At 39.5% G+C, this 26,750-nt stretch overlaps 1 protein-coding gene across 7 annotated transcripts in view; it reads left to right on the forward strand.

Moving 5' to 3' along the window:
* The window catches only part of cep112 (centrosomal protein 112), a 137,899-nt gene extending 123,665 nt beyond the window's left edge, over nt 1-14,234 (forward strand). For all 7 annotated transcript variants that reach the window (XM_053239046.1, XM_026916234.3, XM_053239044.1 and 4 more), the window contains 4 exons: nt 1,812-1,901; nt 8,927-9,028; nt 11,449-11,513; nt 13,903-14,234. In XM_053239046.1, coding sequence (XP_053095021.1) covers nt 1,812-1,901; nt 8,927-9,028; nt 11,449-11,513; nt 13,903-13,906 — 261 coding nt within the window. In that variant the 3' untranslated portion in view covers nt 13,907-14,234. The remainder of the gene's footprint in view (nt 1-1,811; nt 1,902-8,926; nt 9,029-11,448; nt 11,514-13,902) is intronic.
* Nucleotides 14,235-26,750: the final 12,516 nt, after the last annotated feature.

A 26,750-nucleotide genomic window follows, 5' to 3' on the forward strand; every position in this document is an offset into this window, starting at 1 on the left:
TACTGTAGTTAAGGAGACACGGTAGAGATTTGCCAGCCACAGAGATTTTCAAATAGTAATTCATGTTAACTATGTGTACACCTAGTGGCGGGATGCATTCATTCAGCAAATCGGCTGTGCACGTCCAACGTGTGTGCGTAGTGCACTACCAGTGTAAATAGTCTGGGCAATAACAGACTGAACAAACTACAACTAAGGTTCAAATGGCATAGTCGTGTACTATTCTAGACAGTTTTTGGGTAGTAACATTAAGTGATTTCCCTATTAGGGTAAGTACTGCAATTTCAAAAACCTCATAGCTTTCAAACTTGTGGGAAAAATGGATTTCACATGAATATTCTGGATCTTGTAGATTACTAAATACTTTTAAATGTAAGGTCATATTTTTCGATTTGACACACAGCACATGACAACAGTCACAACACAACAGACACAGTACATGACAACAGTCACAACAATGGCAGCAAGTTTAAAAGAAAAATCCAGTTCATTATGGTTTTGAATACATTTGTTTATGACACCGTACAACTCTGCAGTCTTTTTGGTAAAGTAGTCTGTTGAATTCATGAAGATGACTGAATTCTTGAAGTCCACTCATTTCAAGAGAAATGGAAACCTACACCAGGGCTGACTAAAAAGTTTTCAAGATTAGGTGGACACAATAGTAGTTATTCCTGAATGAGTGTGAGTTAGGACGATGAAGTACTAACAGTCTAAAAGATGTAATACTGTAACCTCTAACTCACTGCAACATTGTGCCAAGTTTTATTTATGTGGTGATTACTTAAAGCCCAAAACCATTTTGCCAAGCCCAGTGTTATATTAAAGTGCCCAACAGTTGTACATGATGCATGAAAAATTTAAGTAACCTTTGAGAAAACTATTCAAATACAGTATCTGATATATATATGTACTTAGATGTCAAAAGAATTTTTAAAAAATTCAAAAGCACCACCACCATACATTGCAAGAAGAGTAATATTTTAAGCTGTGGTTTGAGGAAAGAAAGGAAAAACAGAATTAGATGGCTCCAGTGTTTTGGGGACATACGCCTTATGAGCTGCAACCGTCTTCACAGCACTGTGAAAAGTGACATTATGGGTTTAAAAGAAAGCACATTTGGTGATGGCTTTCTTCCAGTTTATAAAAAAGTTTCTGTAATATAATCTTGCTAGCACTCTACATCAGACACTGAACTCGTAAATTGCAAATGGTTTAACTAACATTTGACGCTAAAAACCACTGCTTAAACAGACTCAACACACACCTCCAGTGCTTTATAAGCCATTTCTATTCCAAGCACCTACCCTATCACACAGTGGACAAGTAACCTTCTAGTGACTGATCAATCCCAGCTCCCCATTCTGTGAAGGGCCCTCTCTGTATAGAGCCACATGTTACTGCCTCTGTTTTTATGAGTTGTAATCCAAAACGAAGAGTACAGATGTGTGATGGAAACATCTGGTTCAATGTGCCAGGCAGGAACCACGCTCTGTCTTTCTGTTGCTATTGATTGTAGGCGTTGAGCTACAGAGGAATCCTTGATCTGTTCTGCTCTTATGTGTCCTCACAGTAGAAAATGAGTCATATTTCTTAAAATCCTTTTCAGATTTTGTTCTGGTGAGAAGAAAGGCAGACATGTGCGTTTCTACAGAGAACCTTATCTCCCACTGCTAGTTTGCGACAGATTTACTGTATTGTACTATCAACCAGATTGAAATTTATTGACAAATGTGATGCAGACAATGATTGAGCTTTCTCTTGACTTGTCTCTTTTTCTCTTCTCCCACTTTCTCCATCCCTTTCTGCAGGCTCTCCAGGAGCGGGTGGAGAGCTTGCAGAAGCAGCTGCGCACTGCAGAGAAGAAACTGATGAGCCGGGAGCTGGAGACCCAGGAACAGGTGCGTTTTTTAAACCACAGGGACTCCCAAAGCTCAGGACTCCCAAACACACCCCCACCACTCAGTCCTACAGGGCCAGTTGAGGTCTTGCTCATAGTCACTGATCTGCACCCACGTACATTCCTCACATTATTGAAGAACCAGCTTCAAGAGACAGCACCCCAGGGCAAAAATGCCTTCCCTGGCTTCAGAGGACGCTCAGCTAATAACAGGTCTTCTTTGACCTTGACACATAGCAAGAGCAGTGTAAATTAGACAAATTATTAGATTAGGAGATCTGTTGATATTGTTGAGACAACCTTTTTGGTGTAGCTGCAGCAAGCACATCTTGCTATCTCGAACACTTCTTGTGCCTTTACAGAGAACACCAGAGCATCTGCTGAACAAGAATCTGGCTCACACTTCATAGCAGCTGCAGAGAATTGGCACCTTCCTTGCTCCATGGAGCACCAAAAATTCCTTTTATCTAAGGGAACACTAATAGATCACTGACTTTTTCTGGATGAGTTATAGCAAGCATAGTCCAGACAACAGATAATTAGGGTCATCACTCAATTGGCTAGACTGCCTATAGCATCTGCATGTTGTGTGAAGGAGGAGACCTTTAGCATTAACCGAAAGCACGAGTTGGAAACAGCTCCCTCTTATTGTCTTCTGATACTATTATCTGCAAGCGTTTGCGCACATCCAGAACTGGTGTTAACACTTGACGAGGGAGCCTCCCCTCTTCATCGAATGAACTCTCCAGCCTTCCTTAGTGAAGGAAAGCCTGCAAAGCACATCTACTCCCACCTCATAAACCTGCATACCAGTCTACATCCCTCCCCAGGTCATCATGCACACACTCCATGTGCGTGTGCCTGCGTGTGTATTCAGTCACGTAAATATGTGTGGAAAGAGAGGCAGAAGGGCCTACTCTCTATTTTCCATGCTGATATTGTCCCAGTTTATCTTCCAAGACATGTCTTTGTAATACTATCCACAGCATAAAAAAGCCCTCTTTCTGCCAAGACTTCAAACAGATGTTCTTCCAGCGAGTCTCTTCCAGGCCCTTTCGTGCCTGCTTGGCATAAAATGTCGGCAACAGCCTCATACAGTGCTGTGCAGACTAGCATGCCATGCTGGATAAAAAGATTAGGCTTGAAAAGTGTTTGATAATGCATGGTGCAAGGTGACACAGTCCTCCTCTATGCTATCTCCTCTTAAAGAGAAGGTAAACTTCTTAATGGATTGGGTTTGTTGTGCGCTGAAGAGGAGCAAACTCTCCAAAAAAAAAAAAAAAAAAAAATGCTAATTTGGGAATATGGTTTTTAATTTTATCACATATTAATTTTCACTGTTATGCCTTTGAATTCCAATATATACATGTTTATTACATTTTTGTTTGGTTGTGTTCATGTTAGGGACATAAATTATTTGGATTGAACAGATAATGCATCTTAAACTAATACAAATACAGATATGAATAGGAGGCAGATGGACTGTTCGGGTTTTTTTTTTTTTTGTTTGTTTGTTTGTTTGTTTCTTGGCAGAAAGCTTCAGACTAGGTGCGTGCACCGGGAGTGGGATCCTGCAAGATGAATCGTGTGGAGCTTGAAAGGACAGCTTGTGGAAAGCTTGTGGGCTTGTAGGTTGTCAGGTTTCAGCAAAATTCCCCACTCAGTAAACACACAAAAAAGATTTTTTCAGGCATAGGAAAAGGTAGATGCATCTTTCTTCCTTTTTCTCAGCCTTTGCCTGGAAAACAAGTTAACAGTGGTGCACACTCATTTTCTGATTTGCAGTATGTGCAATACGTGGATATTATACATTTAACCTGGCCACTCTGCTCATGCGACAAAGACCAACGAGCAGAGTGGCCAGGTTAAATGTATATGTACAAATAGGAGATGCATTAGTGGTTTTTTTTTTTTTTTTTTTTTTTTTTTTTTTTAAGTCAGTGGTTTCTCTAGTAGCCTGACCCAAACACTGCCTGACTGACCTCCAAATTAAAACCATATTTCTAAAACCATATATTTCTTATAGCCTGGAGCCTATATCAGGTGACTTGGGGCACAAGGCGGGTGACACCCTGGACGGGGCGCCAACCCATCGTAGGGCACAATCGCACACACACTACGGACAATTTTGAAAATACCAGTCAGCCTACAACACATGTCTTTGGACTCGGGGAGGAAACCGGAGTACCTGGAGGAAACTCCCGAAGCACAGGGAGAACCTGCAAATGCCGCGCACACAGGGCGGAGACAGGATTCAAAATCCCTACCCAGGAAAAAAAAAAAAGAAAGTCTTCTCAGAAAATCATAGAGCATTATTATGAAATGCTCCATAAAGGACCTCATTTAGACTCTGAGTTCCCCATTTAGGCAGCACTGCATTCCAGCTTTTAGTAGATTTTGGTAACTTGTCCAGCAAATGTTTCTGAACTTTCTGGATTGTAGCAAACCCCAAAAGTAAAGAAAATGGGATAAAATATTAATCAGTGGAAACTGTTGTTGAATATAAATAACCGTTTCTTGACTTGGGAAAGACAGAGTTTGCTTGCTTACTCAGTCACATTAGATAGAAGATAGAAAGCTTGAAAGTTCCAAAGGGCATGTGGTTCAGGAGTTGAATAAAGTTGAATAAAGGCTTGTTTTTTCTGTGTTTTCCAGTGTTTCCAGGGCATAGTAGAGGAAAAAAACAGACCACACCCACTTCCAGTTTAAATCCAAAAATATAAACAGATAGTAATATTTTGAGCACTTGCATTGCATTACACCCCCAGTTTATTTCATCTTGTTTTGAACTAAATGTCTGTCTTAATGGTAAATTTGGCTTGAAAACGTTCGTACATAATCCAAAGCATATGTAATATGTAAAAGCCAGCCCAGTAAGACTGGTTATATATCATTGTACATATATATATATATATGTATATATATATATATATATATATATATATATATATATATATATATATTTAATGTGGTATCTTGAAATAAAGCTGGATTCGTTTGACGTCAGTACATTTGACAGAACTTTCCCTTTGAAACCTAGCGTCTCACCTGAGATCATTTGGACTTGTCAGAGAAGCTTGCAACAGCTCCACTGAGTGGATGCAGTCACTTTCCATTAGCCAGCCCATTCCGAAGCTGAACCTGGTTTTGGAGCTGCTTTCCATATGACCAACACTTCATAAGCCACATGTGTGCCTCATAAGTGTCATGAAGCACCTCCTCTGATTTCTCATTTCTCCATATATTACTCTCATGAAAAAAGCTTTTTCTGATCATAGCAAAGCTACGTATTATTTGAAAAAAAAAAAAAAACAAAAAAAAAAAACAATAACAACCACTTCCCCACTGAACTCCTACTTCCAGATGTGACAAAAGTTGTGACTGGCGCAGGCTTTGATATAACCCCTTTGCATCTGATAAGATGCCTTTTTGTCATTTCTCATGTTTCTTTCTGAAACACGCTCATGCTACATAAAACAGCCCCAAAACCGGCACCCGACACAGCTTCCCTCACTTCATTAACATACATCAAGCTCTTGACGACCTGACAAACTTTATTTGAATGTTCTGAGGGCTGAGGTCTTGTTCCTTTCAGTTGGCAGCTGTCAAAAACCCTGGTTTGTGCCACACTGTGCCAAACAAAGTCAAATGGAATGCTATATATAGATGAAATGGTGTCATTTTAACAGTGAGCTCGTTGGTGGGAGATTTTTCTGTTTTTTTTTTTTTTTTATGTTCAAATGAGGAGTGTTTTATCAAGAGCAAAAAAAGAGAGAGACACTTAAAATGATAGATTACATGTTTGGTACTGTTGGTAAATTGTGGTGTCTAGTGCCTCTTTACTTTGTCCCATCAACAAGGACAAAAGCCTTAAGAGCAGTTTGATCAGCCGGTGTCCTCGAAGTGACCCTCGCCATACTTCCACCCCCGTCCCTGGTGTTTGTCAGGAGCTGTCATTGCCTCCCATTCACTGAAACAGAGAAAGGCCTCTATGCATGCAGGATAGTTATCTCTGAGGATAGGGAGCTCACTGAAAGCCTTGTCAGTGGCATTCCATACTAAGTTCACCATCAATGTCTGGCCCTCCCATTGATTTACATTATCCAAAGAGCCCAACTTTTGAAGTCTGCCAGAGGTCTTGCTCTTGAGGTCAAGACCATGAAAGCCTGGTCTGGATTCTTCTTCTTGGTGCAGTTGGCCTTATTTTGGGCCTAAAAAAATGTTCTAGACATCATGCTTGATTCAACTCATTAGCTAGGGAAAAGAAACCTCAGCAGTGCTGTGCTCTAGACCTGAAAATGCAAAGTTGATCTAAAGAGTTGGACTTTGTTTTGGTCTTGGCCAAGATAACATTATAGCACCTATGATCTGGTCTTCATCTACTCCTCATGTAAGTTGTAATTTTTAGCAATCTGTGTATTTTAACTTTGCTTTAACCCTGTCACTTGTTTCTCTATAGGGCTTGAGAATCATCATGCTGCATTGCTTTGGAGGGATCCGTCCGATATAATGACTGCAAGAGCTATTTGTTTACATGCAGTGTTTATATCAATCAGATCATGCAAATTTCAGTTTCATTGTAACAACGTTACGTTGAGACAATGTTGATGAGAGCTTAAAAAAAAGAGGACTTTAAAGGGATAAACGTGTAAAAGACATAAAGTTGTGGCAGTTTGGAAAAAAATAGTCCAATAAGCTCCATGGGAACCACATCCATGATTCCTGAGTGAATGCTGAATACTTTGTAAATAACTTGTGACATTCCCGTTTCTACATCTACTTTGCACAGCTTTTTGTACTTAAAGTGGGTGATCTTAAAATGCATAAGATTTACTCTCACCAATCACAAGGCAGATGTTGTTCAGCCCTCCTGCATAGCTTTCACCAAAATTGTATTCATGCTCGATCAGTTTTTGAATGTCCTGGACCTGAGTTTGTTTTTACTGATTGTTCTGACTTTCTGTAATTAATCTTTCAGCATACAAAGAGTGGATTGGGAATTGCTTCAAAGAGGGAGAGTACAAATATTCTTTTCTTGGTCCCAGGTCAATGTGTAGTAGATTAGGCCTTTGCCACATCACCAACACTCCTGCTTCCATCCTCCTCATGCTCAGTGTTGTGACATTAGGGGAAAATACACAAGACTATCCAGAAAGCAAAGTGTACCTTAAATATAAATTTTTATACAAATGATAAAAGACCAACAAAAGTCCAGTTCCAGCTAGATAGGTATACAATTAGGGTTGCCTAACATGACATTTTCCTGTGAGTTGCTAGCTGTATGATACCACATTCCAAAGCCCTATACACCCTAGACAGAAATGATCGATCCTTTGCTGCAGGAGAGCTCAGTTGTCATGTGATCTTCTGCTGCTTCATGCTCATGCCTTTTGCCTTAATTCTGGCATCCAAGCACACACCTCACCGTACTGTAGCGGCACAGCGCCGGTATACATACACTTAGGCAATCTTGTCCACCTGTGGCTCCATGCACACAGCTGCTGAGGAGGAAGTTACTTCATTTTCTGCTATGGCTTCTGACAAGTCCCTGGCCAGACAGCCTGAGCTAATAGAACTGTCCACAATGGGCCTGCAGCCAGACACGCTGTGCAGTTCCATGGCTCTTTTCCTTGAGAGTCATCCAGTCGACTCTGATTATCCGCTGGGCTGCCAGTACAGCATACAAGGCCTCGTCAGCTGTGTGCTGTGCAAGAGACGTTGTACTGGATTTCAGGACGTATATTTGGGGGGTGGAGGCGGGGAGCGTATTGAGATGGAGGTTATTACATGGAATGTTAGGGGTAATTTGATGCCATGGTATGGTAACGGTTCTTGGAGATGAACCCTAAGAAACGTTTTATGTAGGCTCAATTTCCTCTGCTGTAAAGTTGCCAACACTTTACACTCATATGAGGCCAACTTTGCTTGGTCTTTTTCCATTTGTATAAAAATGGTTCTGTGCAGTTCACTTTGCTTTCTTGATCATCTTGTGTGTTTTTTGTCACAACTCTGAAATGAGGAGGATGGAAGCAGGAGTGCTGGCTATGTGGAAAAGACCTCATCTACTACACATTGACCTGATACCAAGAAAAGACTGTTTGTACTCTTCTTCTATGAAGTGTCTCCTAAATTAATTACAGAAATCCAGAACTCAGTTAAATCAAACTCACACAGATGTACCCCCGAAACCCCCCCCCCCCCCCCCCCCCCCCCTTCACTCACACACACACACACACACACACACACACACACACACACATACTAAAGGCGTTTTCACAGTAACATTTTACAAGCAGTGTTTTACAAGAATGCATGCATTCACACTTGCCATTAAATTTCTTTACAGTGATATGACGTATAACGTCTATGGATTGGATTAAATTTACATTACAACTGAGACACCAGGGTTTTGTTCCTCTGCTTACCTGGTGTCCTCATGCTGGTGATTAGCCCAAATACATAGCAGTTCTCTCACCAAGAATTTCTTCCTCGAATGATCAACAGAAATGATTCCTGCATTTCTGAAGCACTCCAATTTCCAGATATATTGTCACTGAATTTTGAATTTTGTCCCTGAATTTTGATTTTGGACTTTCTTCCTGTTGTTGCTTCACTGTGCTAATCAAAAGATATCAGTTTTGTTACGTCAGCTTCTGTTCAGAAAAAAAAAAGATTATGACTTGCAGAGAGGTTAAATATAAACAGGCCATTTCTCTGAACCCAGACCACTGGTCTTCCCGATTATAATATACAAGATGGTTAGACTAATTTCCACAGTCATTTGCTCTCTCCCTACAACACATTGCATCTTGTCCTTAGAGCAAATGTCTGATCAAAAGATTATTTGTTAGTAAATAATGAACTGTGGTTTAAAGATTATAATTGTTTAAGCCATATACAGCCTGCAATTTTCATCTGAGGGGTTAGCTGGTTGAACCATTTTTATCACAGTGTGCTGCAGCCTAGCAGGGGTGCTGTTATGGAGCTTATAGACATCTAACACTTTCTCTCCATCATCCCCAATAGATCACACACATACGCCAGGAGTACGAGTTAAAGATTAAAGGCCTGATGCCTGCTGAGCTCAGGCAGGAGCTGGAGGACACCATCACCTCTCTCAAGTCACAGGCAAGCAGCAGGCACCCACATCTCTTTTGAGTGTCACTGTGTCACTCTTCCATCTTCTTTTGATGCTCATTAATGTGTTATGGAAGTTTGGTTTAAAATGTTTCTAATGAAAAACATGCTTGTTTTATATATAGATGGCCAAAGTTTCCTTCTTTAGTTTAGTGCTTTTATGTCACTTTGTCCTTTTAATTACCACACTTAAATGTCATCACATTTGTTTTGTTTGTCTGACATCATAGTATCATCCTCCTCTCCCCACCACAACTCCTCACTCTCAGCTGTTTCTTTACAGAGAGGCAAAACCCTGCAGCTTTGAACTGGAGTGTCTCTTGTTTATTTGATTCCTCAGAGGACGAGTGTTGGGGGAAGCTAACAAGTAGTGCGAGTTCTTCAGTAGACATGGATCTAATTTGGCCATGGGGCTTTGAAGTGCCAGGCCTGATTCATCTTCCCTCATGCGCAATTATACCCAGCAACCACATTAATACTGGCTTCAAGGGCTCCGGCCAAATGCTTATTACTTACACCGGACCTCACTCTGCCTGCATCTGTGTTGAGGGGAAAAAAGACCTCTTTTTTTTTTTTTTTTTTTTTTTTTTTTTTTTTTTTTTTTTTTTTTACTGGCAGAGGGTGAGGCCCTTATGAAAAACACTAAATACGTCCGACTGGAATTTTCACTTTCCATTCTGATCATGTTCTGTGATCAGATATGTTTAGCTCCCTGCACTGCTCAAATATGTCAAGCATTGCACATGATGTGTTCATCCCTCTAGACTCAAGTGGAATCCGGGCCCCCCAACTGGTCCGTGAATTAGTCGCCACTGTGGGGATGTCAGCTAGTCAGGGAAGTGTAAAAAACAGTGAGGCAAACAGTAAAGAAAGCAGCTTAATGTGCTGTATTAATATGAAAATGATTCAGATTAGATGAAGTCAACTGCACAGAACTACGCTGGGAAAAGTCTTTTGCTTTAAAAGACTAACCATTTGCTGTCGCTTTGTATGGCTCACTCCCACCTGCTCAAAACGGAATTCTTCCCTCAGTTATTTTGTTGTCCTTTAAAGTTAAATAAAGTTTAAATAATACTGTTGCACTGTGGCTCGGTTAATTCAGTTGTGACCAGCACGTTGTGAACGAGTGCAGAGCCACAGGTTGCAAGTCATTATCCAGTCCCACTCAGCTAGATTCAAAGTCAGATCAGCAGCGCATGTCAGCTCAAAGAGGCTGATCCAAACTTTTCCAGATGCTCCTTAAATAGTGTAATATGATGCACAGATTTATTATTTTTGCACATTTATTGCACTGATTTATTCATTAAAGACTTTTGCCTTTAATAGCATAGCCTAATAAAGCATTAAATCTGGAAATCTAATTTGTAACTTATGTATGGCTGTCAACCGAAGTGCGGTTTAACACGTTCTTTGCTTCAGTGTCTTGAAAGTTTTTGTTTTATCAATGGTAAAGATGTCTAGATGACTACTTTCTGAATTACTGGCCAGCTAGTAAAAATTAGCAGTCGTGCAACCACTTAAAGCATAGGCGTTTGGACTGGTCACATGAACCTGAATGGGTTTAATCCAAACCTCAATAACTCAAAAACTAGTACAATAATGCCAATTTATATCTAATGCCAAAATAGAAATATGCCTTCAATATAGAAATAAAATATCATTGTGTACATTTAAACAATGTGCCTAATATTTAAATACTATTATGTAATAAATTATGTTCATAAAAGAAATCTGTAGTAAAGGCATCAGTGGGATTTTGTGAAACTCTGGCTGCAAAAAGTTTCAGAACCACTTCTCTAAAATTCTAATCCTTTATATAACAAAAAAGGAGTGTGTACATGCATAGCTGCTGTAACACTAGACCCTGTTTGATGTCTCCTGTGGAGTGTGTTCATCTCAGGCATGACCTGGGAAGAGTAATCCCAGGCACCCTTTTAAAGTTCAGGCAAAGTTAAGAGGAGAATTGCACTTTAAAGGTCAGGTTCATGAGAAAAAAGACTCCTGAGACAGCATGCTGTGCTGTCAAAGAGAGCTGATATACTGCAGTATCGTGTGCTCACTTCTAGCTGATGTACTGGCTGATATATGTTATAGGAGAAAGGAAATTAGTTTCTCAGTAGTTGCTGTTCATTCGCTCTTTAAAGGCAAGGGCAGCTGTTATCTCATCAAGAAGGGCATGAGCAAATAGAACGGTCAGCATGAGTTTAACTTTAATTTGAGGATTCTAGGTGTATTAAATAAGTAAATACACAATACTTTTCAACGCTTTTAAAAGTAGTATGGAGTAGTTTGATTTGTGGAAGCAGTGGTATGTGTCTACATTTTTAGGACATTTGAGATGCTATTAATTTACGCTGTGTGTGTGTGTGTGTGTGTGTGTGTGTCTCTGTGTCTGTGTGTTTTGGCTGCAGGTCAGTTTCCTCCAGAAGAAAGCTTGCGTTTTACAGGAGGACTTGGATGCTTGCCGTAGCAGGAGGTGAGAGATAAACTTTACTGCTGTTATACACATTATTTATTCTCATTTACACTCTGATATTTGATAATGTAACACACACGGACACATACATTCATTCATGCACCCCCTGTAAAAGCACCACCAGCGATGTATATTCCTGTTGTCTTTATTCATCAAACTTTTAGCTTGACTGGCCACTGTGCTGTAAGCATGGGTGCGTCGTCCCTAGAAACATGCTGTCAGATAGAGTACTTATTTAACAATAGATGATAGGGATTTAACAAATTTGAGTTCTTCGATTCCTGGGTAGGGGTTTAATCTCACAATGACCTTTGTCAAAACAACATTTGACCCTTGACAAAACAGCAGCAACTTGGGGGCTGTTAGCTCTGTTGTCTGGCTAGCATGTTCATTTTTGCACAACATGTGGTTGTACGCTTGCTGTAGTAGTAAAGTTAACAGCCCATTGCAGTGCTAATGCCACCTCTTGTAGTGCATTCTCATTTTAATCCAGGTACCTATTAACACAGATGTGCACACACAGCAGCTTCACAGCGGTCCCATGTACACTAAGCTTATTTGTTGAGCTTAAAAAAATTGATTATGTACAATGTTAACATGTCTAATAATAATAATTTGGCAATCCAATAAAACCACTCATTGGACTGCATTGGATAAATGTTTATTTATAAGAGTGTTTTTGATGCATGCGATAGCTCAATAGTGCTGTACGATCAAGTAAAATGAAATTTTCAATAATACAAAGAAAAAAACATGAACAATAAAATTAGCAAAGTAAATCTTCACAAACAAAATGAAATCTAAATGAGAATATACACTGTATGGCAAAAAGTTTGTGGACACTTGACCATCACACCTATTTGTGTTTGTTGAACATCTCATTCCAGATTTAGTCTCCCTTTGCTGCTATAATAACCTCCACTCTTCTGTGAAGGCTTTCCACTAGAGTTTGGAGCGTGGCTGTGGGGATTTGTGCCCATTCAGTCATTAGGGCATTAATGAGGTCAGAAACTGATGTCATGTGACGAGGTTTGGTGTGCAGTCAGAGTTCCAGTTCATCCCAAAGGTGTTCAGTGGGGTTGAGGTCAGGGCTCTGTACAGGATATTCAAGTTTTTCTATACCAACTTTTGTCAAATCATGTCTTCATGGACCTTGCTTGGCACAAGGGCATTGTCATGTTGGAACAGGTTTGAGCCCCTTAGTTCTAGTGAAGGGAAATTGTAATGCTACAGCATTCAAAAACGTTCTGTACAATTGTGTGCTTCCAACTTTATGGTAACGTGGGGAAGAACCACATATGGGAGTGATGGTCAGGTGTCCACAAACTTTTGGCCTCATAGTGTAGAATGAATAATAAAATGGCTTTCTTATGATGAAAAGTTATAGATTTTACATTTGTGTATGTTTATATTGGCATTTAAGCCCAAAGTGGGTGTGGCCTAAACTGGAAGGTTTTTTTTTTCCTTCAAGTAAATATGATCCCTACTACAATGCCCCTGGAAACACTGTCAGCATGAATTTTGGCTCTGACAGTTCTTCCACTAATGACTCAATGAAGCTCAGTGCGTGCTACATCATTTTAAGACTCATTTCATGATGATGTGGCTTCTGTGAAAGAAAGCACTGTATTTTGTCCTTAAGTGAGTTTTTTTTTTCTTTCTATATTTGTTGTATCATCACTGTAGATCGTACATTAAAATAGAAGTGGCCTTAAAAAGTCTTAAAAGTGTTCAGTTTAACTTTAGAAGACCTGCAGACACCCATCTCTCTCTCTCTCTCTCTCTCTCTCTCTCGCTCTCTCGCTCGCTCTAATACACACACACACACACACACATAAAACACACACACATAAAACACACATGCCTTGTTCAGGGCCTCCAGGAGCCCAGGTGTAAAAAGGTCACTGTGATCCATAGGAGAAAAAAAGCAGCAGTTTTGAGCTGCTGATTGATTCACACTTCCTTGTTTTCTTTAATTGTCATTCTTTCTGTGTTTGAAGAGGGATCTTGACTATTCAAATATTGGCCTACTTGAACAGAGCACCCAAAGGGAGAGACAGAAAAAGAGAGAGAAAGAGAGGTTGTGAGGAAAGGCAGGATATAGATGTGATCTGAGAACAAATGAAGTCAATGATTTACTCCCTGACCATTAAAATGTGCGAGGCAGCACCTTTGTGTCTCTAGTGGACCAAATCCCCCTGCTGTGTTAAGTGCTCGTGTTGAGTGCCATCTGTCAAGAGGAATGTACGCCACTCCACCTTTTCAGTGTCAGCTTCCTCCCCGTGCCCACCTGACCTGCCGCTCACAGCCCTAAACAACCATATGACACCTTCCATCTCTCTCTCTCTCTCTCTCTCTCTCTCTCTATGTCTGTCTGTCTCTCTCTCAGGTAATGAAGGACGTGCAATATTCAGCATTGAAGATGTCACCCCAAACATCCTCACACACCATTCATGATTTGGACCATGACTTGCTTTCATGTTTCTGTGTCATGTTTGAATTTTACAACTTTTTTTTTAAATGTATTTATGGACTGAGCCATCATATTTATTTCCATTTTTGAAAACAAATGAGTTCTGCTTAATGTGGCATGCTGTTTATTCATCACAACAAATGTTGCATGCTGTTTCTTTGGCCATGTTTACTTGATTTATGAAAACAACAACAAAAAAGTTCCCATTCAAATTTGTTTTTTTATTAAATACAGTTTTTTCTATTGAACACTCTGTTTCTTGTCTTTCTCACATCCTTTTCTTTCATGTTCGGTTCAAAAACCTCAAATTACTTTTCTGACATGCTTGTTTATAACATAAAAATTTTGAATTTTTTCAATGCCATCAGTAATAATAAAATCTGTGTATCCATCAGTGCTTTTTTGATCTGCACGCAACTAACCATCGATCATTTTTTGGTCTTTGCCATTGAACTGGTGTAATAAGAATGCAGGTGCAGGAGGCAGGCAGCTAAGCTTGCAGATAATAATATTAAGAAGAAGAAGAAGAAAAAGAAGAATAGGGCGGCACGGTGATGCTGTGGTTAGCATTGCTGTCTCACAGCTCCAGGATCCTTGGGTTACTGCCTCCAATGGTTTCTCCAGTTTCCTCCCACCTCCCAAAACATGCCAGTAGGTGGACTGACTACTCTAAATTGCTCCTGGGTGTGAATGAGTTTGTGAATTTGTGTATACATGCAATAGACTGGCATCTTATCCAAGTTGCATTCCAGGTCTCGTTCCCAGTATTCCCGGGATAGGTTCTGGATCCACAATGACCCTGACCAGGATAAAGAAGTTACTGAAGATGAATGACTGAATAATAACAATAATAGTTTCAATTTATATAGATGTTTTTCTCACAGTCGGAAATTCTTTGAGGAAAAGGACTCCTTGGCCAACAATGAACTCCCATCAACAAATGCTTCTTGGCTCCAAAATAAACATTGTAGGATACTGGTGTTGCATTTTGCTGATCATTACGCTCCTTGCCTCTAGTGAATAGTTGCCACTGCTAGCATGAGAATATAGTTGCATCTCTCTCTAGCTAAAGTTCTGTCAGTATTGATCCAAAGTGCTATTAAGTATTTCAGTCAGTTACGATTTTAACCACCAATCTGTAGAATACTGTATATCCAACAAATAGATTTGTCTTTTAGTAAATGACTATTAGGCTAGCAAGATAATTTGGTGAAACTTTACTTAAGGGTGATGTTCATAGGGCTGTGTGATACTTGTAATAGCTCATGACGACCGACATAAACCAACATAAAGGACTGGGAATGTCAATTTTGATGACACTTTCCAGGCTGACTTGTGTTCAAGCGGATTTTGCAGCTTAGTTGAGTTATTTTCTCTGATTTTTAAATTAGAGTGAATTTGTTTTTAATGTTGGACATGTCACATCACCATTATCACCATTCTGACATCCAGAAGTCGAATGAGCTACAAAATCTAATGTATGTCAGCCCAGAAGATCACAACATAGACTTATGTTCAAGAGAATCTCACTTTCAGAAAGTCCGTTTTTCCTCAGGTGTTATATCAACATTAGAATTGGAAAAAAAAAAAAAACAGTCTAATGACAGCATGTTGAAATAGAGACCTTTATAAATTGCTAGACACATTTATGTCAGTAGTCAAGAAGGGCTTATGTAGCCCTATGGAGCAATACTGGTAAAGGACACTTTTGAACAGATTTGAACTGAGCAAATTCTGAGCAAATTCATTATTCATCCAAATATGTTCTTTAAGTCAAATGACTGTCTCACAGCTCCAGAGTTCCTGGTTTGATCCTGAGCTCGGGTTACTATCTGTGCAGACTCCACCGCATCTATGCTGAGAGTATCAGCTCTATGCATGTGCACGTATTTCTGTGCGTACATCTAAGCTTAACGTGACAATTATTAATGGTGTCAAATAGTCTAATTACGCTGGATTGTGCTGCTGGTTTATATCAGCTGACCTGGCGCGTGTTGATCAAAGATTCGCTTTGGCAGAAGTGTGCCCTTTGATCCTTTGAGTGTATGCAAGGTGGTGCGCTAAACAAAGGTCTGTTGAAATGCATATTTTGTGTGTACACACATACACATTGTGCTTGCATGTGCACACATTCACGCACCCACTCCCGCACCCACTCCCTCTACATTTTTGGCAGAGCTTAAAATTCAGGGATATTCTGAACTTTGTATGTTCTTCCCCCACAAACTGTATACCGTGATTTTACCACCAAGGGCTATGCAGGTAAAAGCCTTTTTCTGCTTTGTCAGTTAATGACTGCTAATTTCAGCACAAAACCTTTTTTGCTCCTAATATGTTCATAGCCCGCAACCTTTGTCAGAAAATTCTTCATAGGTAGAATTCCTTTTTTAATGACAAAACCACTCAGGATAAGAAAATAATCAGTCTTCAATCAGTCCACATTATGAACCATGTCGACTAGAGAATATAGTAATATTGTGAATATAGCAATATTGTTTATAGGTTATGAACGGTTTTTCCCATCACCATTTGAATGATTGTATGGGATATTTTCAAATGCAATTAGAATGTGACCAAATCATAAACTTAATTCCAATTCTGGTGGTCACTATGATTATATGTACAATTTTCCCTTGACTACATCTTGCTGTGGTATATAATTTCATCAGTTTGTTTCTTTAAACATTCTGCTTTGTGCACATTCAACTTTGTAGGCTGTGGTGCTCTTAAAGCTTGAATAACCGTCTGATTCGTCCTCTTGTCTTGTAGTTCCGATGGTATTGCAGCATGCCGTGACCATTTGGTTAACCAGTGGCTCCACTGGAAACCCAGAAGGTTGACCAAAGCATTCTCAGCTCCATTAAAATTGCCCTCCTTTTGTTTTATGAATATCCCTCTTTCAAATGGGTAGGTGGTTAACGTGGTAATCATTGGTTTTTGGTGTAAATGAGTAGGGAAGTCTCAATACCCTTTAAAAACACACACACACACTACTATTATGTCCAGGCAGACGTATAGGCTTCCTATTCATCAAATATCACAGTGTAACAGTAGGATCAGGCCCCTGTGTCTACACAAATGCTAGCTTAGTTGCTGGGATGTAAAACGTAAAGCTTACTCATAAGCTTTGATAAATGTGAACTTGTACAGATTTTTTTTTCTCCACTTCCAGGAAGACATTATTTTGAGGCCACTTTTGTGCTTACCCATTCCAGTTTCCTTTGTCTATGATCTGAGCTAGCGTTTGCACATGTAACATTACCCCGGCAGATATTTATTTGATGTGCAGATTTCACAGTCGGAGTGTCAAGCTGAGACCTGAGCGCAGAGGAGTTTAGTCTTTTGCTGGAGAGAAAGGCCTTGGAGGGACTGTTATGATTGGAACCATTACACAAAGGGCAGACAGCCTTTGCTTGCACAGAGTGTGTCTCCTAGCCTGCTGAATTGTATTATATCAAACACAAGTCTATGGGTTTAGTTTAAATGGAATAATGGATGTTTTTATAAGAATAAGCAGTCAGTCCGTGCAGAAAGTGCTAACATTTATGGGTTAGCTGTAGCATTATTCATTTTTGACCCAAGCGAAATTGCCCAAACAAAATTCACCCAAGCAAAGCGAAAAAGCCAATTCACTGAAGGGGAAAGATTTTCATTTCCATACTGTTGCTTGGTGCACACCTGGAAAAAAAAATCTTGTCCACCAACTTTCACAAGGGTTTTTTATTGTAAAATTCCATTTTTTCTCTCTGCCTCTTAGGATTTTCTTGTTAGCAGTGTTGGCATATCAGGGAAGGTAAGACTGTAGCAATTCTGGATTAGTCTATTTATTGTTTGGGATTGACATTGTTCTGCTTCATATAAATATTAAATGGCATCAATTACCTCTGACAACATGGAGGCATAATCCCACAATGCAGCACTGTATATTGTCAATTCCAAAGCCCTATAGAGGAAAATGGGTTTTAGTTGAAAAGGGGAGTGGACTGGGCAGATCAGCTGGGATTCATGCCTGAGCTTACATTCAGTAGCAGAAAAGGTTTGCATGATAGTTGAGCAATGGTTCATCTTCCTTACTCCACACCTTTCTTCCTGTTCCGTACTTTCCACACTCCTTTGTCTATTCTCGCTAATTACCCAGAGCCAACCATTATACGAAAACAGCGAACTCCTTCAGCTATTCAGAATGGTTTTGAGAGATGGTGAGCATGCCAGTCACCAAGTCCAACAAAACATAAGCACACTCTCCATGACTCCATAACACACCTCAATTTGAGCCAAAAGATGGTATGTTTCACCTTATAAATTTTTGTGAATCTTGTGACTTTTCAGGGTGGATCAAACGTTTCTCCGCACCTTCTTGTGGGAGAGATAGTATTATTTGTTACTCAGGATGGATTACAGCCATTAAAATGTCCCAGTCTGGCATTATTCATGTTTGGAAGACACTGTACTGTATCTTGCAGTCGCAGACAAAATTCATTGTAAAAGAATTCTTTGATTGGGAGTTGAGATCAGCAGACTTAGAACACATAATGTATCGTGCCCCTTGGCGGCCAATTTAGTGCTATTGAGACCAAAGGCAGCCAGCGACAATGTTCTGGCAGTGTCAGAAATCTTTTTTATTTAAATTTCAAATCTCAGAGTGTAACTGCTGCTCCAGTGTTCCTCTAAAAGCCACCAACCGGAAGATGACACAGGATGACACGAAATTCAAAACAGTCAGTGAAATGTTACTAGCTCACATTAATATAATTACATGCCTGGCTCCTCATACAGTGAGTTTCAAAGCTTACACATATTATAATGTACAGAAAAAATATCCTTATTACTTCAAGCTAATTTGAAGAATGGGCACGCTATATTGTCCTCTATTACCCAGTCACAAACAGCTCTAAACTCCTCTCCTTTGCATTTTAAACCATGTTTACTCTAGGCATACTATTTGTACTATTATACCACACTGATTGATGATGTAAACAGAACGTAGTCATTTTCTTAATCACAAGTCTTATCATTAGAGGAAAAATTTAGAAAAATTTTTAAAAATATCACATATTATTGGAATAATCTTAAAAGACTGCTGAAATCTCACAGTATAGAACAGGTTGTCCTGCCCTGATCTGAAAACTATGTTCCAGTTCCTCTCACTTCCATTACAGTAAGCATTTTGGGCAAACTGTATCTTGCGTCATAGCATGCCTTGCATTTAAAATGCAACCTAAATCTGTGTATTTGCCTCACTTAGTAGAAAAGCAGTTAGATGGGATATGGGTGGAGTTGGGCTTCGTTTGATGTGGTCTGCTGTTCAGGTGCCAATATTACCTAATATTAGGCGTGTAGGCATCTTAAGATGATAACACAAGGATGTGATTAGCGGATAAGTGTAGTATTCATAGGCTTGGTCCATTGTGGGTGCTGACAGCCAGATGGGCGTACAACTGAGATCATTAGCTGAGAATTTCCGTCAGAGATAAAACAAACATCATGTAATAATTTCTATACTTCCTGCTCTGCTTGATAGCATAAATTGGCTTTGCTTTGCCTGGGTTGTTGTTTTTATTTTTTTTTTTTTTCAACATACTCAACATTTTTTTTTTTCCTGGAAATGTCTCAGATGAAGGACAATACGGCTAAGCATTCAGCTGAGTGAGATCAGATGGCAAGACTGATATAGTAAATATTTTTCCTAGGTTCATATGCCCTTCACACCTTTGTTTTTGTGGCTTGGCTGTCACCGGTATCTGTGCACTGCAAAGGGTTTCCCGGTCAGGGGTGTGTTTTCTCTATGTACAGCCATTCATGTGAAGAGTGTGTGCACCACAGCCACAGCTACATGAAAAGAGTAGTACCAAGGAAAGTAGATCACTGATATTTAAAGAATGTTCCTGTAATCCACAAAGGAAGTTTTGCTAGGACTTTACTGCATAACACAACTTGGATCTCCATGTGTGTCTCTCAGGATCCCCTGTGGATCCTGCAGCAGAGTAGTTGATGTACTGATGGGCTTGAGGTGCTGGATGATGTTTTTGTGTTGAACTGTGGATTAGTCAGGTTTTTTTTTTGCTTTTTTATTTTTTGCCATTGGAGAAGTGTTTCAAATAATCAAAATAATTTTTTTTAGACTTTTCCTTTGAATTAAATTTTATTTTATTTGTACATTTGTACAAGATTTTTAAGAATAGACTTTGTGACAAAGAAGCTTTACAAAAATCTGGATATAGATTTAGATCCCTAATGAGCAAATCAGAGGTGACGGTGGCAAAGAAAAACTCCCTGGGACAACAGGAAGGGCTTGAGAGGACTCAAAAAGGGAACTCATCCTCTTTCAGGTGACACAAGGTAGTGGAATTATAAATTATTGTTCTTCTACCATTTTACCTTACTACACAGTTAACCATCCAGCAGATATGTCTGTCACTCAGCGACTACACCGGCATTAAAGAGCTTACCATAACCACACAGGTATTTTTTGCTGTTGATATTCAGGAGAAGGTATTTTTGTGATTTTTTTTTTTTCCAGTCCCGGATGGGATGTTTCAATAAAAACTTTGGTGGTGCAGCGAGTTTTTGTCATTTACACTTCACTGATCAAGAAGTGTTGTTGTTTTGTGTCATGGTAAGTTTTGTATGACTGATTGTTATTGAAATCTGTGCTGTCTGGAAATTATCTGTTGGTGTTGGTGTTTATTGGGCTCTTTTTTATATTTACATTCACAGTATTTGGCAGACACATTCATCCAAAGCGACTTACAGAAGTGCTTAGTAGTCTCCACCAAAAATCTGTGTCTCTTAGTAGTTTCCACCAAAAATATATCCTCCGTTTAGTACAAATAGGTTAGGGACCAAGAATAAAATCATGTTAAATCGCTGTTAGAGAGGAGTTAGTACAATAAGTTGGTACAACAAACAAAAAACAGTACAAGTCAAAGTTATTTTCTTTCTTAATTAATAGTGCTAATTCAAGTGTTTAGTGAAGCAGTAGGTTTTCAGTGTTTGTTTGAAGACGTCCAGTCACTCAGCTGTTTATTTCACCACCTGGGTGTCAGTACAAAGGTACTTTTTAGGGTGCAGGTTTTTCTTCTGGTTATCATTGATAAAATTTAGAAAGCTTGTTTGTTAGTGATTCATTTTATTAGTAATTTCATCAGTAATTCTATGGTGTGAATGAGTGTATGAATGAGTGTGTGCACGGTGCCCTGCAATGGACTGGTCTTCCATCCAGGGGTCATGGGGTAGACTCCAGATCCACTGTAACCCTGAGCAGAATAACAAGATTACTGAAGATGGATGGATGAATGAATGAATGAATGAATGTAATTCTGATTAACTAAACAGTTAATTAGACAAAAGAACAGTGTTAACCACTTATACTCTTACTGTATTATTTATCTTTATTTAGTAACTGTTATGAATTACTCAGTAACTAAAGGTACAGTGACAAACAAAGGGTAGAGTGAGAAATGTAAGTCTAGACACACTGTCAGTTCCTGAGTCTTTAACTGATTAATCTGAGCACTCCTTCAAGGTTGAACCTAACAATGGCCTTGTGCCAGAATGAAAATGCAATTGCTTTTACTGTCATCACTGTGAATGCCCTTGTTGTTTCTCAGGTTGTTGGAAAATTAACTAGAACCCCAAACTCTACTTGTTCCTGTTTGGGTCAGTTCTTGTCCTTGAATGTGTATTGGGGACTGAAAGGTGTCTTTTTAAGACAAGCTATGAGAACTGTGTTCTGGTTTATATATGAACGTGCTCTCACTGATATGCCCTTGCTCCTGGGTGACCCTTGCTTCTTGTGGTCACAAAAACAAATTACAAGGCCATTTTGTATACACCTTCCAGTGGATAGTGCAGCACAGGATGGGTACTTGGCATGTCCTGACAGAATATTGCCTATTGTTTAGATAGTGCACAGTCACAGCTCAAATTTGGTGTAGTGATAACCTGACACGACAGCTGATCTCCTGCCTAATGCCTCTATTTTGAAATCTGCACATTAGCACAAGGACAAGGTGCTAATGGAAATATCCATTTATATCCTGACTGAGGTCAAGTTCAAATTTATTGACATATTGTCACTAAACACATCTTCTAGGCTCTTCTCGCAACAGTTCTAATCAGTTGTTCATTTCCTGTTTAATTCCTTGTTCACACTATATAAGAAGTCTTTCAGGTCATCTTTGCAAAGTCTTGCCATTGTCTTGAGTTGTGTCAGTTCTGAGAATTGTTTTCCCTGATACCCTATTCTGTGTTCTGACCATTTTGCTAATCTGTGTTTGACTACTCTTTGTATTGACCGTTTGTCTGATGGTCTGTGCCATTGCTGTGTTTGACCATTGCCTGTCTGACTACTTGGATTTTGGAATGTGTTACAGTAAACTCTGTGCATGACTTCTTACTCTTCTACTGAGTCTGATTTGCTACCTATGCTGTATTTAACTCAGAAGTACAATCAAGCTACAAAGTGTGAAAAAACATGGACGCCTCCAGGTTTGTCTTTTCTTGGCAACAATCTAGCCAGCTAACTGTGATGATTAAAGTATATTTACCTCCTCAAAACAGCAAACTGTATAGTCAGTGTTACAGATTTAACAAAGGAAAATGCAGTACCAGTTAAAAGTAAAGAGGTGTTACTTTGTTTACTGTTGATGCTGTTAGCAGCCATGTTGAATTGACGTCACTTGTTGAACTCAAGGTTGAGGAGACCTTCCCCAATTTCTGAGTAGGAATTCAGAGTTGAGGGCTGTTTTCTTTCATTTTTCCTAGTCGGAGGGTTAAGATGTACAGTATAAGAGGGCGGAGTTGTTCCAAAATTGGTATAAAAGAGGTGGTTTCTCCCTGAATCCAAAAAAATTACATAGCAGCTTGGTTTCTAGCTTCATTTAAAGACCTGGATTATGAGTATGGATGGACTTTTCCAGTCCAGTGGTCCAGTGTTTCTCTCTCTGTGTCACTCTGTCTCACTCCCTCTCTGTCTCTCTCTCTCTCTCTCTATTTATATTTATATTTATATTTATATTTATATTTATATTTATATTTATATTTATATATGGGCTTTCCCCCATAATTCCCCCCCTCCCCCTCGCATATAAAACTTTCCACACGTTTTTGATTGAGCAACATCAAAGCAGCTATAGCCACTGGTGCCTGTCCACTCTAATAATCATTTTGTTGCCTGGGGTCAGATCTGTCCACTCCAAGCCCATCTTCACAACGCCTGTGATCTAGCAGCACTTCCCAGCCCTCTGCCATCACCAGATATAAAGAAATGAAAGTTGTTAATGCATATGTGCTTGGTTTTATGGCTAAAAAGGGATTAGTGCAGATATAAGACTTTGTGGCTATATGCTGTTTTAGTTTAAAGTCATGCACAAAATGGGATTAAAACAAAAACTGAAGAAAGTCAATCAATAACTCTGAGTAACCTAGCTGGATATTTGTAGACTTGAAAAAGCTGCGATCGGCCATGACTAGGTCCCAGCGAAATTGCAAATATTGCCTACGATTGTTGGATATGTTCTTCTGCTCGAATAATGAACTGTAGGTTTTTGCCTTCTGTACAGGTCGTTTAAACAATGATCTCTATACCAGCCCTAACAGTTAATCAGTTGTTCTTTCATCGGTTGAAAGGTTATAGTACCATGTCTACTTCAAAGCCTCCTAAAAGTGCACACATTTAATTCTATCTTCTCAGGCAGCCCACACAACTGATTTTGCTTACGATCACATATTTATTTCCTCTCCTCGCCATTCAGGGCACCTGTGTCACCCTAGGCTTCCTTAATGATACAGTCCTGGAGTGATGATATTTATTTGCCTAAGCTATCACTTCCTCTAAATGCCTTGCCCTTGGTGGGTATATACCATGCAAATTATAAACAGAAACTCCTGTTATCCTTTTTACTTTTTGCCTCACTTTCCTTCTTCCTCTTTTCCCTTTTCCCCCTCCTGCTGTCTCTCTCTCTCCCTGTCTGTCTCACTCACTCACATTCTGCAGTGGTAAAAATGGACAGTCTCACTCCCCTCCTCATGGACCTCTGTGATAATTGCCATAAGCCGCCCACTTGGTTTCTTTTTCCATTGTCCTCCCTAAAGTCTTTGGTCTGGCTTGAGATAAAGGGACAATCACTTCAAAGCAAACTGCTAAGAGTTTAACCCTGAGCTGAAAGAAGCAGCAGACAATACAGTAATTGAGAAGAGTTACTGATCAGTAGCTTGGTGTGGAGAGAGAAGCAGACACCCTCGAACATACTTAATTTTATTGGTGTTTAGGGCCATAGACTGCTACTGCTACTGAGTGCAGGGTCCTTGGGTTAAGGACTAGATGTTGACTTGCTGAATGGAGTTCTAAAAAGGAGGGAGGTTAAAGGTTTTTTAGAATTTATGAACATGTCCTTACCCCTTGTGTATGCATATGAGTGACGAGTTCATACCAACTTTGTAATATTAACATGTTCACAACTGTACGTTGTTGGAATTCGCACGCCCCAACTAGTAAGAAAGGGCACGAAAAGGGATGATAGGACTGATTCAGAAATACCTTTTTTGGCTAAGTAATGTACCCTATCACTATGCCCTCGGAAAGACTGGAAAATACTGGGGGAAAAAAAAACACTGCCAGCACTGTCAGCATGGTGTGTGAATTCTGGCTTGGACAGTTCCTCAGCCACAGCTACATCACTCAAGTTCATAACTGGTCTCAAATAGAGATATCCTCAAGACCGTTTTTATAATCGCACTCACAAAGTTATTATTTTTGTTTGTATCTGCCCACAATATTTTCTAATGAATTTAGTTGCTTCTATTTCCCAAAATATAAACAAACTAGTAGCTTAATTTAAACCACCACGGCCCATACCAGGCAGTTATTAAGGACTGCTGCACATTCAGGTGGTCTTTGCTTGAGCTCCATATCTGACAACTCACTTGCACTTGCATGAAAGTAAAATCCTCCCACTCTTGCAACTTTTTTTTAACATTCTGAAGAATCCCAATGCGCACATCTAGTCTCAACCAGATAACCTGTGAACATTTCTGGCAAAAAATATATCTGTATTTGTATCCATTTAGTATTCCTAATCGGTTACGTCCCTACTGTATATGTATACATTACTAGATATAGATATGCAAAGATAAATAAATATATTCAAATACACACTGTGGGTAATTTTCACAGTATGGATGAGCAGTATGTACTGAATAACCTGAACATATCAGTACGTGCCAATGGAGCTACTGTGTATGTGTAATATTTATGTACTGCATCTGTACCATATTTGTGTGAAATTCAACAAAATTCTATATTTTCAAATCCAGACGGAAATCCTTCTGCTTCTACGTAAGATTAGATTGCTCTTATGTGAGTGAATTTAAGTCAATTTAAGTAATATGCACTTTTTACACCTTTATCCAGACTTCCAGAGTTTCAAGCCAAAAATCCACATGTGGCATGCTAAGTCAAGAAGAGCTCAGAACAATTGTCTATATGCATGAGCATTTGGATTGTAAATGGTCCATCTTGGACTATTAATCCCTTAAGTGTGGCTTCCTGCTGCTAATGGAATTGAGGTAGAGTTTAGGGTTTTGTTTGTGGATTCAGTTAACTGTGGACTACAGGGCTATATTGTTGTGTGTGATTGCTCAGGACGATTAGGAGAAAAGTGTGCTATGGAGGTTTTATCTGTTTCAGAATTGGATAAGACGCTACGGTTTGTGGAGAAAGCGTAAATGGTGGCATGCCCATTGCTCACGCTGGTGAGCATACCGTCACACCGGAATATATAGAACACTGTGCTGCTCTGCCACACTGTGGTAAATTCTTATCACTTTGTACTAATTCATATTTTATGATATCCTATTTGTTAATGTTCAACATCAAAGGGACAATGAGGCCTTTGAAGTATGATGAGGGTGAGATCATTGGGACATCTTCCCTCTGGATTTGAAAATGCAGGACAAGCTTTTCTGGTAGTTTCACTTTTTCAGAGATAAGACCCAGACATGCTGGCATTATAGAACAGTTTGCTGTTTATTTATTTATTTGCTGTGTACTGGGTTTGTTTAAAAATGATTTTAGGACAAATCCAGACCCTACAGTACAAATTTATTGGTGATTTTTACAATCTGTTTTTAAAATATGAAAAAGCTAATAATGATAAAAAAAAATGTAAGGCTTTTTTAAATAGAATTAAAAGAAAACTCTAAATGCACCTCACCAGTGAGTGTGTGTGTGTGTGTTTTTTTTGTTTTTGTATAGACAAACTATATAGCCAAAAGTTTGTGGACACCTGACCATCATATCGATATGTGCTTGTTGAACATCCCATTCCAGATTTAGTCCCCCTTTGCTGTTATAATAACCTCCACTAGGTTTTCCACTAGATTTTGGAGCGTGGCTGTGGGGATTTCTGCCTATTCAGCCACAAGAGCATTAGTGAGGTCAGGCACTGATGGCCTGGCGCACAGTCGGCGTTCCAGTTCATCCCAAAGGTGTTCAGTGGGGTTGAGGTCAGGGCTCTGTGCAGGCCTCTCCAGTTCTTCCACTCCATCTTTGTCAAATCATGTCTTCACGGACCTTGCTTTGTGCACAGGGGCATTGTCATGCTGGAACATGTTTGAGCCCCTTAGTTCCAGTGAAGGGAGTTTGTAATGCTATAGCATACAAAGACATCCTGTACATCCTGTGCTTCTAACTTTGTGGCAACAGTTTGGGGAAGACCCACATATGGGAGTGATGGTAAGGTGTCCACAAACTTTTGGCCAAA

This window comes from Pangasianodon hypophthalmus, chromosome 13 (genome assembly GCF_027358585.1).
Source record: "Pangasianodon hypophthalmus isolate fPanHyp1 chromosome 13, fPanHyp1.pri, whole genome shotgun sequence".
Taxonomy (NCBI): Eukaryota; Metazoa; Chordata; class Actinopteri; order Siluriformes; family Pangasiidae; genus Pangasianodon; species Pangasianodon hypophthalmus.